Raw genomic sequence first — 16,082 nt, 5'->3', positions numbered from 1 at the left:
GGGAAGGGGGAGGGGTGATAGGTTCTATACATACAGGGAAGGGGGAGGGGTGATAGGTTCTATACATACAGGGAAGGGGGAGGGGTGATAGGTTCCATACATATGCATTTATATTATTTTGGTCTAAGAACTTGTCTCTCCTGTTTTGAAGCCCTCTACTGTTTTTGCTGTGACCAGATCCTGTGGTGACTGTTCCACAGACTCACAGTTCTCATGGTAAAGAAGGCTTGTCGCCTCCGGAGACTGAACATTTTTTTCTCCAGGCGGAGGCAGCGCCCCCTTGTCTCTCCAGGCGGAGGCAGCGCCCCCTTGTCTCTCCAGGCGGAGGCAGCGCCCCCTTGTCTCTCTGGGTGGAGGCAGCGCCCCCTTGTCTCTCCGGGTGGAGGCAGCGCCCCCTTGTCTCTCCGGGTGGAGGCAGCGCCCCCTTGTCTCTCCAGGTGGAGGCAGCGCCCCCTTGTCTCTCCAGGTGGAGGCAGCGCCCCCTTGTCTCTCCAGGCGGAGGCAGCGCCCCCTTGTCTCTCTGGGTGGAGGCAGCGCCCCCTTGTCTCTCCAGGTGGAGGCAGCGCCCCCTTGTCTCTCCAGGCGGAGGCAGCGCCCCCTTGTCTCTCCGGGCGGAGGCAGCGCCCCCTTGTCTCTCCAGGCGGAGGCAGCGCCCCCTTGTCTCTCTGGGTGGAGGCAGCGCCCCCTTGTCTCTCCAGGTGGAGGCAGCGCCCCCTTGTCTCTCTGGGTGGAGGCAGCGCCCCCTTGTCTCTCCAGGTGGAGGCAGCGCCCCCTTGTCTCTCCAGGCGGAGGCAGCGCCCCCTTGTCTCTCCGGGCGGAGGCAGCGCCCCCTTGTCTCTCCAGGCGGAGGCAGCGCCCTCTTGTCCTTTGAGGGGGTTTTACCTGGAACATCTTTTCCCCATATCTCTTGTAGGGGCCATTTATATATTTCAATAAGTTAATCATCTCCCCTTAAACGTCTCTTCTCCAGACTAAACAAATGTAACTCCCCTAATCTCTCCTCATAACTAAGATGCTCCATTCCCCTTATTAGTTTAGTTGCCCGTCTTTGTACCCTCTCCAGCTCTAGAACGTCCTTTTTATGAATCGGGTTCCAAAACTGCACAGCATACTCCAGATGGGGCCGCACCAAAGCTTTATAAAGCGGTAACATTATATCCCTGTCCCGAGAGTCCAGGCCTGTTTTAATGCATGACAATATCCTGCCGGCCTTAGAAGCAGCTGCCTGACATTGTGTGCTGTTCTGTAGTCTATTATCTACAAGTACATCCAGATCCTTCTCCATCAGCGACTGCACCAGTGTAACCACCCCAGGACATAGGATGCTGCAGGTTATTACTCCCCCCAGGACATAGGATGCTGCAGGTTATTACTCCCCCCAGGACATAGGATGCTGCAGGTTATTACTCCCCCCAGGACATATGATGCATGTGGGTTATTAGTACCCAGGTGCATAACTTTACATTTATCCACATTGAACCTCATTTGCCAAGTGGACGCCCAAACACTCAGTGTGTCTAAGTCATCCTGTAACATCTGCACATCCTCCATAGACTGTACTGTACTACAAAGCCTGTAACATCTGCACATCCTCCATAGACTGTACTGTACTACACATCCTGTAACATCTGCACTTCCTCCATAGACTGTACTACAAAGCCTGTAACATCTGCACATCCTCCATAGACTGTACTGTACTACAAAGCCTGTAACATCTGCACATCCTCCATAGACTGTACTGTACTACACATCCTGTAACATCTGCACATCCTCCATAGACTGTACTGTACTACAAAGCCTGTAACATCTGCACATCCTCCATAGACTGTACTGTACTACAAAGCCTGTAACATCTGCACATCCTCCATAGACTGTACTGTACTACAAAGCCTGTAACATCTGCACATCCTCCATAGACTGTACTGTACTACAAAGCCTGTAACATCTGCACATCCTCCATAGACTGTACTGTACTACAAAGCCTGTAACATCTGCACATCCTCCATAGACTGTACTGTACTACACATCCTGTAACATCTGCACATCCTCCATAGACTGTACTGTACTACACATCCTGTAACATCTGCACATCCTCCATAGACTGTACTGTACTACAAAGCCTGTAACATCTGCACATCCTCCATAGACTGTACTGTACTACAAAGCCTGTAACATCTGCACATCCTCCATAGACTGTACTGTACTACAAAGCCTGTAACATCTGCACATCCTCCATAGACTGTACTGTACTACAAAGCCTGTAACATCTGCACATCCTCCATAGACTGTACTGTACTACAAAGCCTGTAACATCTGCACATCCTCCATAGACTGTACTGTACTACAAAGCTTGGTGTCATCTGCAAAGATAGAAACATTGCTGTTAATTCCAATCTCAATATCATTAATAAACAAGTTAAACAGAAGAGGGCCCAGTACTGACCCTTGGGGTACACCACTTATTACCGGGGACCATTCGGAGTAGGAATCATTGACCACCACTCTCTGGGTACGATTATTAAGCCAGTTTTCAATCCAGTTACACATCAAATTTTCCAAACCGATAGACTTTAACTTACCCATCAGACGTCCATGAGGAACTGTGTCAAACGCTTTTGCAAAATCCAGGTACACGATATCCACAGCCGCGCCCCCATCCAGGTACACGATATCCACAGCCGCGCCGCCATCCAGGCTTCTACTTACCTCTTCATAGAAACATATTAGGTTGGTTTGACAGCTTCTGTCCTTAGTAAAACCATGCTGGTTATCACTTATAATACTATTAGCCACTACATATTCCTGGATGTAGTCCCTTATATACTATTACCCCCTATATATTCCTGGATGTAGTCCCTTATATACTATTACCCCCTATATATTCCTGGATGTAGTCCCTTATATACTATTACCCCTACATATTCCTGGATGTAGTCCCTTATAAGCCCCTCAAATAGTTTCCCCACAATGGACGTTAGGCTTACAGGTCTGTAGTTACGTGGGGAAGTCCTAGAGCCCTTTTTGAAGATCGGCACTACATTTGCCTTACGCCAGTCCCTCGGCACAATACCAGTAAGCAAAGAATCACGGAATATTTCATACAAGGGTAGAGAAATTACAGAACTGAGTTCCCTAAGAACTCTGGGGTGCAATCCATCAGGCCCTGGAGCTTTGGTTACATTGAGTTTGTTTAATTTATCTTGGACCATATCTATAGTAAACCAGTTCAGTACATTACATGTGTTAGCAGCACTGGCCCCACCCACCTCAGTACTGGCCCCACCCACCACAGCTCCATCCTCTTTTGTATATACAGAACTGAAGAAGCCATTAAGTAACTCAGCTTTCTCCTGATCCCCAGTTATTACCTCCCCGTCCCCATTATTTAGGGGTCCTACATGCTCTGACCTTGGTTTTTTTGCATTAATATATTTGAAGAATTTTTTGGGGTTTCTTTTGCTTTCTATAGCTACCTGCCTTTCATTGTGAATAAATCAGTTTTAGGCCCTCCCCCCTCTGTGCCCCCAATCAGTTTTAGGCCCTCCCCCTCTGTGCCCCCAGTTTTAGGCCCTCCCCCTCTGTGCCCCCAGTTTTAGGCCCTCCCCCTCTGTGCCCCCAATCAGTTTTAGGCCCTCCTTTAAGCCAGATATAATTTATTGGCCCCTCTGTACCCCCAATTAGTTGTTTTAGGGCCCCCCTTTGTGCACCCAGTTTTAGGGCCCCCCATGCCCCCAGTTTTAGCCCCACCCCCTCTGTGCCCCCAATCAGTTTTAGCCCCCCCCACCCCCAATCAGTTTTAGCACCCCCCCCATGCCCTCAATTAGTTTTAGCCCCCCCCCCCCCAATTTTAGGGCCCCCCTTTGTGCACCCAATCAGTTTTAGGACCCCCCATGCCCCCAGTTTTAGCCCCCCCCCCGTGCCCCCAATCAGTTTTAGGCCTTCCTCTGTGCCCCCCAATCAGATTTATGCCCTCACCCCCTCTGTGCCCCAATCAGATTTATTCCCTCACCCCCTCTGTGCCCCAATCAGATTTATGCCCTCCTCTGTGCCAGATATATTTTATTGGTTTCTCTGTGCCCCCAATTAGTTGTTCTAAAAAAAAAAAAAAAACTTCAACTCACCTGTCACCTGCTCCCTGGCAGCGTTCTGGTGGCAGCGCGCTCTCCTCTCCCGGCACCTCCTTCATCCTCTCTGCGCTCTCCTCTCCCGCCACCTCCTTCATCCTCTGCACACTCTCCTCCTTCTCCTTTCGGTGCGGGCAGCGTTGGACAAGGACACGGTTTGCGCCGAAAGATGAGGAGAATGAGGAGAGCGCATCAGGTGATTCAGGAGAACTGGAGAGTGATAGGAGGTGGTGAGGGGGCATCCGGCCTAGGCGACTTAGCGACCGCTGTGGCCCATATAGCTACGCCACTGGCTCTCACAGATGGTGACTCACATCACTCCTACAGGCCCCCCCATGTGCCCTGCAGACCACCACTCCTACAGGCCCCCCCATGTGCCCTGCAGACCACCACTCCTACAGGCCCCCCCATGTGCCCTGCAGACCATCACTCCTACAGGCCCCCCCATGTGCCCTGCAGACCACCACTCCTACAGGCCCCCCCATGTGCCCTGCAGACCACCACTCCTACAGGCCCCCCCATGTGCCCTGCAGACCACCACTCCTACAGGCCCCCCCATGTGCCCTGCAGACCACCACTCCTACAGGCCCCCCCATGTGCCCTGCAGACCACCACTCCTACAGGCCCCCCCCATGTGCCCTGCAGACCATCACTCCTACAGGCCCCCCCATGTGCCCTGCAGACCACCACTCCTACAGGCCCCCCCATGTGCCCTGCAGACCACCACTCCTACAGGCCCCCCCATGTGCCCTGCAGACCATCACTCCTATAGGCCCCCCCATGTGCCCTGCAGACCATCACTCCTACAGGCCCCCCCATGTGCCCTGCAGACCATCACTCCTACAGGCCCCCCCATGTGCCCTGCAGACCATCACTCCTACAGGCCCCCCCATGTGCCCTGCAGACCATCACTCCTACAGGCCCCCCCATGTGCCCTGCAGACCATCACTCCTACAGGCCCCCCCATGTGCCCTGCAGACCATCACTCCTACAGGCCCCCCCATGTGCCCTGCAGACCATCACTCCTACAGGCCCCCCCATGTGCCCTGCAGACCATCACTCCTACAGGCCCCCCCATGTGCCCTGCAGACCATCACTCCTACAGGCCCCCCCATGTGCCCTGCAGACCATCACTCCTACAGGCCCCCCCATGTGCCCTGCAGACCATCACTCCTACAGGCCCCCCCCATGTGCCCTGCAGACCATCACTCCTACAGGCCCCCCATGTGCCCTGCAGACCATCACTCCTACAGGCCCCCCCATGTGCCCTGCAGACCACCACTCCTACAGGCCCCCCCATGTGCCCTGCAGACCATCACTCCTACAGGCCCCCCATGTGCCCTGCAGACCATCACTCCTACAGGCCCCCCCCATGTGCCCTGCAGACCATCACTCCTACAGGCCCCCCCATGTGCCCTGCAGACCATCACTCCTACAGGCCCCCCCATGTGCCCTGTAGACCATCACTCCTACAGGCCCCCCCATGTGCCCTGCAGACCATCACTCCTACAGGCCCCCCCATGTGCCCTGCAGACCATCACTCCTACAGGCCCCCCATGTGCCCTGCAGACCATCACTCCTACAGGCCCCTGCCCCCCATCTGCCATGCAGACCATCACTCCTACAGACCCCTGTTGCAGACCATTGCATTACACGTTACTACAGACCCCCTGACCCTGCAAAACTTCATTAAAAATGCCCCCAGAGAGCAGCTTACCGATTCCAATGTCCGGAAACTCCTCACACGGCCATTACTGTCATCTTCTACCTCACAGAAAGCCGGGGACACAGACAGACGCTGCAGCAACACAGTCCTGACTGACCCTGACCGGCTGCCTCCTCACTACTGCTAGGAAAGGCCGGGAAACCATAAGCTCCTCCCACACAAGTCACATGGGCGTGATGTCCTCAAGGGGACATAGATTCATTCGGAAATAGCATCTACCCTTCCCTAACAGATGGGATAAGAAAGGCCAAAAAAACATAAGCTCCTCCCACACATATCACAAGAGTGTGTTGAAAGTTGGGCAGTCACCCACACACACACACAGCAGTAAGGTAAGCTTACAGGAGGAGGGATGTTACATTGTGTTACTCTCAGTGTGTGACCCCAGCAGTAAGGTAAGCTTACAGGAGGAGGGATGTTACATTGTGTTACTATCAGTGTGTGACCCCAGCAGTAAGGTAAGCTTACAGGAGGAGGGGTGTTACATTGTGTTACTATCAGTGTGACCACAGCAGTAAGGTAAGCTTACAGGAGGAGGGATGTTACATTGTGTTACTATCAGTGTGTGACCCCCCAGCAGTAAGGTAAGCTTACAGGAGGAGGGATGTTACATTGTGTTACTATCAGTGTGACCCCCCCCCAGCAGTAAGGTAAGCTTACAGGAGGAGGGATGTTACATTGTGTTACTATCAGTGTGTGACCCCCCAGCAGTAAGGTAAGCTTACAGGAGGAGGGATGTTACATTGTGTTACTATCAGTGTGTGACCCCAGCAGTAAGGTAAGCTTACAGGAGGAGGGGTGTTACATTGTGTTACTATCAGTGTGTGACCCCAGCAGTAAGGTAAGCTTACAGGAGGAGGGATGTTACATTGTGTTACTATCAGTGTGACCCCCCCCCCCCCCCCCCCCAGCAGTAAGGTAAGCTTACAGGAGGAGGGATGTTACATTGTGTTACTATCAGTGTGTGACCCCAGCAGTAAGGTAAGCTTACAGGAGGAGGGATGTTACATTGTGTTACTATCAGTGTGTGACCCCCCCAGCAGTAAGGTAAGCTTACAGGAGGAGGGATGTTACATTGTGTTACTATCAGTGTTACCCCCCCAGCAGTAAGGTAAGCTTACAGGAGGAGGGGTGTTACATTGTGTTACTATCAGTGTGTGACCCCAGCAGTAAGGTAAGCTTACAGGAGGAGGGATGTTACATTGTGTTACTATCAGTGTGACCCCAGCAGTAAGGTAAGCTTACAGGAGGAGGGATGTTACATTGTGTTACTATCAGTGTGTGACCCCCCCAGCAGTAAGGTAAGCTTACAGGAGGAGGGATGTTACATTGTGTTACTATCAGTGTGACCCCAGCAGTAAGGTAAGCTTACAGGAGGAGGGATGTTACATTGTGTTACTATCAGTGTGTGACCCCAGCAGTAAGGTAAGCTTACAGGAGGAGGGATGTTACATTGTGTTACTATCAGTGTGTGACCCCCAGCAGTAAGGTAAGCTTACAGGAGGAGGGGTGTTACATTGTGTTACTATCAGTGTGTGACCCCAGCAGTAAGGTAAGCTTACAGGAGGAGGGATGTTACATTGTGTTACTATCAGTGTGTGACCCCAGCAGTAAGGTAAGCTTACAGGAGGAGGGATGTTACATTGTGTTACTATCAGTGTGACCCCAGCAGTAAGGTAAGCTTACAGGAGGAGGGATGTTACATTGTGTTACTATCAGTGTGACCCCAGCAGTAAGGTAAGCTTACAGGAGGAGGGATGTTACATTGTGTTACTATCAGTGTGACCCCCCCCCCAGCAGTAAGGTAAGCTTACAGGAGGAGGGATGTTACATTGTGTTACTATCAGTGTGACCCCCCCAGCAGTAAGGTAAGCTTACAGGAGGAGGGGTGTTACATTGTGTTACTATCAGTGTGTGACCCCAGCAGTAAGGTAAGCTTACAGGAGGAGGGATGTTACATTGTGTTACTTTCAGTGTGTGACCCCCCAGCAGTAAGGTAAGCTTACAGGAGGAGGGATGTTACATTGTGTTACTATCAGTGTGACCCTCCCAGCAGTAAGGTAAGCTTACAGGAGGAGGGGTGTTACATTGTGTTACTATCAGTGTGTGACCCCCCCAGCAGTAAGGTAAGCTTACAGGAGGAGGGGTGTTACATTGTGTTACTATCAGTGTGTGACCCCCCCAGCAGTAAGGTAAGCTTACAGGAGGAGGGGTGTTACATTGTGTTACTATCAGTGTGTGACCCCCCCAGCAGTAAGGTAAGCTTACAGGAGGAGGGATGTTACATTGTGTTACTATCAGTGTGACCCCAGCAGTAAGGTAAGCTTACAGGAGGAGGGATGTTACATTGTGTTACTATCAGTGTTACCCCCCCAGCAGTAAGGTAAGCTTACAGGAGGAGGGGTGTTACATTGTGTTACTATCAGTGTGTGACCCCAGCAGTAAGGTAAGCTTACAGGAGGAGGGATGTTACATTGTGTTACTATCAGTGTGACCCCAGCAGTAAGGTAAGCTTACAGGAGGAGGGATGTTACATTGTGTTACTATCAGTGTGTGACCCCCCCAGCAGTAAGGTAAGCTTACAGGAGGAGGTATGTTACATTGTGTTACTATCAGTGTGACCCCAGCAGTAAGGTAAGCTTACAGGAGGAGGGATGTTACATTGTGTTACTATCAGTGTGTGACCCCAGCAGTAAGGTAAGCTTACAGGAGGAGGGGTGTTACATTGTGTTACTATCAGTGTGTGACCCCAGCAGTAAGGTAAGCTTACAGGAGGAGGGATGTTACATTGTGTTACTATCAGTGTGACCCCAGCAGTAAGGTAAGCTTACAGGAGGAGGGATGTTACATTGTGTTACTATCAGTGTGACCCCCCAGCAGTAAGGTAAGCTTACAGGAGGAGGGATGTTACATATGCTGTGGCCCCTGTATGGTTTGGGGCCCCTGGCTGTGACATAAAGGCCCCAGCAGGACTAGTCCCTCCTTGTCCTCCAGTTGTCTCCTCTTCTCCCCCAGACGCTCCTCCTCCTGAATGACCCCCCAAGGATGGAGAAGGACAGGAATGAGATCAGTAAGAGTATATTACACGTCACCTTGGAGATCATCCGCCTGCTGACCGGAGAGGTAACTTCTCTAGATTTCCACCATTGTTGTCTGGGCTCTTTGGCCCCTCCCTCCCTCCCCCGCTCTATGTTCTGGATCTGGTCTCCTCTTTGTAGGTGCGGTGGTCTCCAGCACTGACCCCAGTAGTCCAGATGTGTCTCCTCCTCCTCCTCCTCACTAGAGCTCTATACAGGGGGACAATCTCCTCTTTGTAGTGAGGAGGAGGCAGGAATACTGGGCTCAGTCCCCTCATTGTCTCTCTCCATCCCCAGGATTACACCATAGTGAAGAAGACATGGGGGGAGGGTGTGGCCTTCCCCCAGGAGTCAGGAGGGCGGAGCAGGGCCCGGGGCCCCATCACGGAGCCTCCATCACTGATACATGAGCAGAAGATCCTAGAACTCACCCACAGGATGACTGAGCTGCTGACTGGAGAGGTGACACTGGGGAATGCTGGGAGATGATAGAGTAATCCAGGAGGCAGCAGGCTGGGGGGGATGACTGTGTGATCATTGTGTGTGTCAGGTTCCTATAAGGTGTCAGGATGTGGCCGTCTATTTCTCCATGGAGGAGTGGGAGTATGTAGAAGGACACAAGGATCTGTACCGGGGGGAGCAGCCGCTCATGATGGAGGATCAGCCGCCCGGCCTCACAGCACAAGGTAAGAGGAGACCTTCCTGATTCTAGAGAGCAGGGGGAGGGGCCCCTAGATCATCATCCTCCTCCTCCCATCCTCATCCTCCTCCTCCCATCCTCCTCCTCCTCCCATCCTCCTCCTCCCATCCTCCTCCTCCTCCTCCCATCCTCCTCCTCCCATCCTCCTCCTCCTCCCATCCTCCTCCTCCCATCCTCCTCCTCCTCCCATCCTCCTCCTCCCATCCTCTTCCTCCCATCCTCCTCCTCCCCCCCCCCCATCCTCCTCCTGATGACATGTAGCAGTGTATAATGGATTGGCTCCCTGTGTGTTCCCTACAGATGGAGGCAGTGACAGGAATCCACCAGAGAGGTGTCCCTGTCCTCTGTATTCCCAGGACTGTCCAGAGGGAAATGTCCCAGCAGACAATCAGCAGGTAGATGAGGCTGATGCTATAGCACTATATCTCTATAGCGCCCCCCGGTGGTTGTTGCTCCTGCACTCATAGATGTGATGAGGCTGATAAATACATGTTGCTGGTTTCTTATGTTGATGTGTTAGATTTTCCCTCCTGTCTGCTGGATTGTACTGAATTGTTCTATATGTCCCATCAGGGGGGAGATCAGGTGACTAATATTAAAGTGGAGGATGAAGCAGAAGAAGAGAGGATGAGGGGCGATCCCCGGTGTATGAGTGAGGTGAAGGAGGAGGAGGCGCCGGCAGCTGCTATACCAGGTAGGGGAGGATGTTTGTTATGTGCGGTTATAATTACACTCTGTGTGAGAAGTAAAATGCTGGAACACTGTGTCCATGTTTTCAGTTGAGTGCTCGATTGTGTAATGAACTCCATTAAAGTAAATGGGAGACAGCGGGGACAGCAGGGAAGCAGCATGGATACATTGTAGACTCCCCGGCGGCTGTATTAGCTGTATACCCGTATACTGGAGCGCTGTCTGACTGACTGGGGAGGATGGTTATAAGTCTGATGTTGCACGTTACTGGAGCCTGGACTGCAGATTCTGTGTATGTGACTTATTCTATTATATCGGTAGCGGCCGTAGTATCTGTTGTGAGGGGACGGGATTAACCCTGTGTGCTCTGGTCACATTATCCTTCCATTGCTGCTAGTAGCTTGCCATGATCCATTGTGGTGATCTGATTCTGATTTCTGAGGTTTCTGATTTCATTAACTCATTTTTATCAAACAACAACCGTTGATATTGGCACAGTGCATTAACTATGGCCGTCATTTACTATGACCGTTCAGAACAATGATCATTTCTATTTTCTATGGCCGCTGTTCACGGACATAGCTGTGGCATAGCAGGATGTGGCAGCCGCTGTTATACAGGTCTGCTCTGGCCGGTTTCCCTGAGATCAGTGATCTGTTAGCCTCAGTGTTATACAGGGTCTGCTCTGGCCGGTCTCCCTGAGATCAGTGATCTGTTAGCCTCAGTGTTATACAGGGTCTGCTCTGGCCGGTCTCCCTGAGATCAGTGATCTGTTAGCCTCAGTGTTATACAGGGTCTGCTCTGGCCGGTCTCCCTGAGATCAGTGATCTGTTAGCCGCAGTGTTATACAGGGTCTGCTCTGGCCGGTCTCCCTGAGATCAGTGATCTGTTAGCCTCAGTGTTATACAGGGTCTGCTCTGGCCGGTCTCCCTGAGATCAGTGATCCTATAGCCGCAGTGTTATACAGGGTCTGCTCTGGCCGGTCTCCCTGAGATCAGTGATCTGTTAGCCTCAGTGTTATACAGGGTCTGCTCTGGCCGGTCTCCCTGAGATCAGTGATCTGTTAGCCTCAGTGTTATACAGGGTCTGCTCTGGCCGGTCTCCCTGAGATCAGTGATCCTATAGCCGCAGTGTTATACAGGGTCTGCTCTGGCCTATCTTCCTGAGATCAGTGATCTGTTAGCCGCAGTGTTATACAGGGTCTGCTCTGGCCGGTCTCCCTGAGATCAGTGATCCTATAGCCGCAGTGTTATACAGGGTCTGCTCTGGCCGGTCTCCCTGAGATCAGTGATCTGTTAGCCGCAGTGTCATACAGGGTCTGCTCTGGCTGCTCTCCCTGAGATCAGTGATCCTATAGCCGCAGTGTTATACAGGGTCTGCTGTGGCCGGTCTCCCTGAGATCAGTGATCTGTTAGCCGCAGTGTTATACAGGGTCTGCTTTGGCTGGTCTCCCTGAGATCAGTGATCTGTTAGCCGCAGTGTTATACAGGGTCTGCTCTGGCCGGTCTCCGTGAGATCAGTGATCTGTTAGCCACAGTGTTATACAGGGTCTGCTCTGGCCGGTCTCCTTGAGATCTTGGGAATTTTGTATACTTACCTACCTGGAAATTCCTGTTCCTGGTGTCCGAAGGCAGCACACAATGGGTTAAGTCTAGGATCCCGAGTGCAAGGCAGAAGAGACATGCTCAGCAGTAACCAATCAAATTTGGCCACATGGTATAAGAGGCCGGAATAACCACACCAACACAGAGTTCGTATGCAGCAATAACATTTACTATTTAGGGAGGGCGTGTTGTGCTGCCTTCGGACACCAGGAACAGGAATTTCCAGGTGGTAAGTATACAAAATTCCCAAGGCAGCACACAATGTGTCCTCAGGCAGCACACAATGGGACTACACAGCAGTGTTCAACAAAAAGGGGGGGGGGTAGAAAAACCAGTACTTAGGCTCTACAGTATTGACGTCTTAAGGCTGTTCCCCCCAGTGACATTCAGACGGTAATGCTTTATAAAAGCAGAGCTAGTTGACCATGCTGCCGCTCTACAGATTTCTTGCAGCGAAACACTAGAAGCTTCCGCCCAGGATGTTGAGACTGCTCGAGTAGAATAAGCTTTAATTCCATCCGGCACTTGCAGGTTTTGCGAAGTATAGCAGAACTGTATGGTGTTCTTGATCCACTTGGAAATCAGGTATTTTGAAGCTTTGATGCCCTTGGATCGACCTTCATATCTTAGAAAGAGATTCTCATCTTTTCTAAAGTCTCTGGTCTTGTCCCGATAAATAAGTACTGCTCTGTGTAAGTCCAAGGGATCTTCACCTGAGTCGGATGGAGGTAAACTCGGCAAAACGATTTCTTGATTGATTGAAGCGGACACCTTTGGTGTAAATCCTGGCATAGTCCGCATGAACAGAGCATTACCTAGATCTCTGAGATATGGTTCCCTTGATGATAATGCTTGAATTTCACTCACTCTTCTTGCTGATGAAATCGCGACAAGAAAAGCTACTTTCCAGGACAGGAATTATAAGTTAGCTAATTCCAGTGGCTCAAAAGGAGGAGACTTCAGAGCTTCCCGGACAATCTGGAGATCATATGACGAGATCGGAGGTCTGGAAGGAGGACGAAGGTTCTTGACACCTTTGAGAAAAGTCGCCACCAAAGGATCATTAGAGAATTTCCCTACGAGAAAGGAATTAATCGCTGCAAACTATACCCTGAGCGTATTGAACTTCAGCCCATGATCCAGGCCTCTCTGGAGAAAGTTCAACACTGATGACACAGAGTAATCCATAGAAACCGCTGAGAAGGTTTTCCAGATACCTTCATACTTCTTTCGGGTACTAGCTCTCTTTGCATTGATCATGGTAGAAATGGTACTTTCAGCCAGTCCTTTTCTCCTCCAAGAAGCTAATTCGTGCTCCAGACCGCCAGTTGTAAGAGTTCGACCTTGGGATGTTGAAGGTCGTTCTGAGTCAGAGGATTCGGATGGCAGGGGAGTCTCCATACCATGCCCTTTGCCAGAGATTGTGCCAGCGAGAACCATGGCCTCCGAGGCCAATACGGGAGGACTATTAAAGCTTTCACCTCCTCGTCCTTCACCTTCTTCAAGGTCGTCTGAATCGATGCCGGAGGAGGGTAGGCATAGATGAAAATCCCCTTCCACGGGAATGACAGTCCGTCCAGGATCGTCGGATGATCTGCCTGATTTCTGGAGCAGAATTTAGGGAATTTCCGGTTCGCTCGAGTGGCAAACACGTCGAGGTCTGGACACCCGAATTTCCCTATCGTCCCATTGGCATCACAACATTGGGGTATTATCGCCCCTGCAAGCCCCTGGGACGAAGGAATATTTAATTCAATACTTAAAGTAAACTTTTTAATCTTTATGACTCCTCCCCCAGGAAGTATAAATAGACCCCACCTCCCCACACACCTCAGTCTTTTTTTCTTCGTTTCTGTAGCCCCATGGGACTATCCCTCCTCCCCCCTTTTTTTCTTTCTCTCCTTTCAGGTACCTGTATGCGGTGTTACTAAGATGTTGCCCCGCTGGAGACCTCGGTAATAGGTAATATAGGTGCCACACTGTGAATCCGTTCACATTGCTGAAGAGCAGTGTGCTTCTTTTTCCTTTCTGCGGCCGATTCGCTGTGGAACGCAGATGAGTTCCACTCGGCGCGGCATTTCCGGTTTCCGGGCTTACGTTCCGGAAGTGACGTCAGGTGGAACGCAAGTTGCGTTCCACCTGGTATTTCGTTGTTTCCGGCAGCGTCTCAGCGGCGTGCGCCGCGTCTCAGGTGCAGCCTCACTATAAAAGAGGCTGCAGAGGTACAGCAGGCAGATCATCTGATCTGTGCTGCTGTGTGTGTGTAACATTGAAGCTAAGTTCTGATTCCTGTGGATACAGCACTGTGAGTTACAATGTAAGTACTTTGCTGCCACCTTGTGGCTAAAGTAATTATTGCAGTTCTATGGACTAGGTCTATTAAGCTAAACAAACGCTTTCATTTTAGATGTCTGAGATGGATACCAGCCCTTCTGTAAAAAGACCTGGGAAGAGAAAGCATTTTACTTGCGCAGACTGTGAGACTCCTCTCCCGGACGGATACACTTCTTTCGAGATGAAACACTTCTTTCGAGAGTTCCCACTCTCCCGGGTGAAGTGAATGACGACTCGGCCAATCCGCTGTGCAATTCAGTGTTCCTCTGATATGAACTGACGTCAGATCCAGAAGGTGGCGTTCTGCCCAAGAGAAGATTGCTTGACTCTCTTCCATGAGGGATTGGCTCCTGGTGCCACCCTGCTTGTTGATGTAGAAAACTGCAGACAAGTTGTCTGTCTGTACCAGCACGTTGTGATTCAAGAGAGAGTCTCTGAAGTGGTACTGTCGGGAACCGGACAGCAGGACAAGACAAGACAGTGAGCCCTAAGCTCAGCCCCGCCCACTGTCCTCTACCTACTTGCCACAATCCGCCCTAAGATGGCGGCGAGCAACTTGGCGGCGGTCCCTGCACTGGCTAGGTGGGACACAAAGACAAGACAAACAGACAGACAGACAAACACAATGAAGAATAGTTAACAGTCCGGGTCACAACAATCGGGCAGCAAAAGTACCAAATCACAATCCTATAAATGTAGTCAAAGTCCAGGCAATATAGTCAAGGGCAGGCGGCAAGCAAGGGAGGTCAAGGAATAAGGCAAAGATCAGGGATAGCAAATACACAGAAGATACAAGCGGGCAGAGACAAGTCAATAACCAGCAATAAGTGCACAGACTGAGGTTATATAGGAGGCCGGGGCTCTGGTCCAGAACGTAATTGGACCATCCCCCTGATCTCCAAGCACAGACAGCTGAGAACAAGACAGATCCACTGGCAGGATGACCTGTCAGTCACAGCAGAACCAGAACACAGATTCACCATGACATTGCCAGACAGAACTCAACAGGTGAAGTCGGGTGTGTCTCTCAACCCAGGTGAGCAATAACCCAGAGTTCACACACAGCAAAACAAACACAGAAACAGGATACAAGAAAATCAGTGCCTTCTCGGCCGAACAGAACGAGCAGAGGGGCGTATAATGCTCCGCAGAGATATCATTCTGACAGGTACAAAGCAAGCTTTATAGCTCGGAGTTCTCTCCGGTTGGGAAACATTCTGCTTTCTCTGTATGACCATCTTCTCTGGACCCAGTAGTTCTGGGTGTGAGCTCCCCACCCAAACTCAGAGGCATCCGTTGTTAGGATCATCTTCTCCTTCTGGATCAGATGAACTCCCTTCAGAAGGTTTGAAGGTTTCGGCCACCATGCCAGGTTCTCTCGTGTGCGATCTGAAATAGAAATGGGAAGATCCAGAGAACGATGATTTCTGTCCCATCCCGACAGAATCTCCGTCTGTAGAGAACGAATGTGGGCTCTGGCCCATGGGACTGCGTCTAGTGTGGTAGTCCGTGTCCACAATACTGTCATAGCACTCCTTAGCGCAACTGAAGGATGCGACCTCAACGCGGAGACCTGCTTCGTTAATCTGGTGGCTCTGTCTTGGGAAAGAAACAACTTCATATCCACAGTATTTATCCTGAATCCCAGGACGACCAATGACTGGGAAGGTGTCAATTGAGATTTCTCCTGATTGATTATGAACCTGTGTTCTTGAAGGAGCTGAATCGTCATTTGGATATGTGACTCCAAAGTGGACTTGGATTTGGCTATGAGCAGATACGGGATGATTCTCAATCCTCGAAGTCTTAGGACCGCAGTTAGGACTA

At 51.0% G+C, this 16,082-nt stretch overlaps 2 protein-coding genes across 2 annotated transcripts in view; both read left to right on the top strand.

Annotated features, from left to right (window-relative positions):
* The first annotated feature begins 9,931 nt into the window (after positions 1-9,931).
* LOC138797152 (zinc finger protein 84-like) overlaps positions 9,932-16,082 on the top strand; it is an 863,099-nt gene continuing 856,948 nt past the window's right edge. Inside the window, exon 1 of the mRNA XM_069976970.1 lies at positions 9,932-10,022. The gene's annotated coding sequence lies outside the window, so the exon portion shown is untranslated. The remainder of the gene's footprint in view (positions 10,023-16,082) is intronic.
* LOC138797199 (zinc finger protein 585A-like) overlaps positions 10,201-16,082 on the top strand; it is a 47,637-nt gene continuing 41,755 nt past the window's right edge. The window contains exon 1 of the mRNA XM_069977037.1: positions 10,201-10,321. Coding sequence (XP_069833138.1) covers positions 10,255-10,321 — 67 coding nt within the window. The 5' untranslated portion in view covers positions 10,201-10,254. The remainder of the gene's footprint in view (positions 10,322-16,082) is intronic.

Source organism: Dendropsophus ebraccatus, chromosome 7, assembly GCF_027789765.1.
Source record: "Dendropsophus ebraccatus isolate aDenEbr1 chromosome 7, aDenEbr1.pat, whole genome shotgun sequence".
NCBI lineage: Eukaryota > Metazoa > Chordata > Amphibia > Anura > Hylidae > Dendropsophus > Dendropsophus ebraccatus.
Note: the sequence above shows the minus strand (reverse complement) of the source record. Positions and strands in the feature narration are given on the sequence as shown.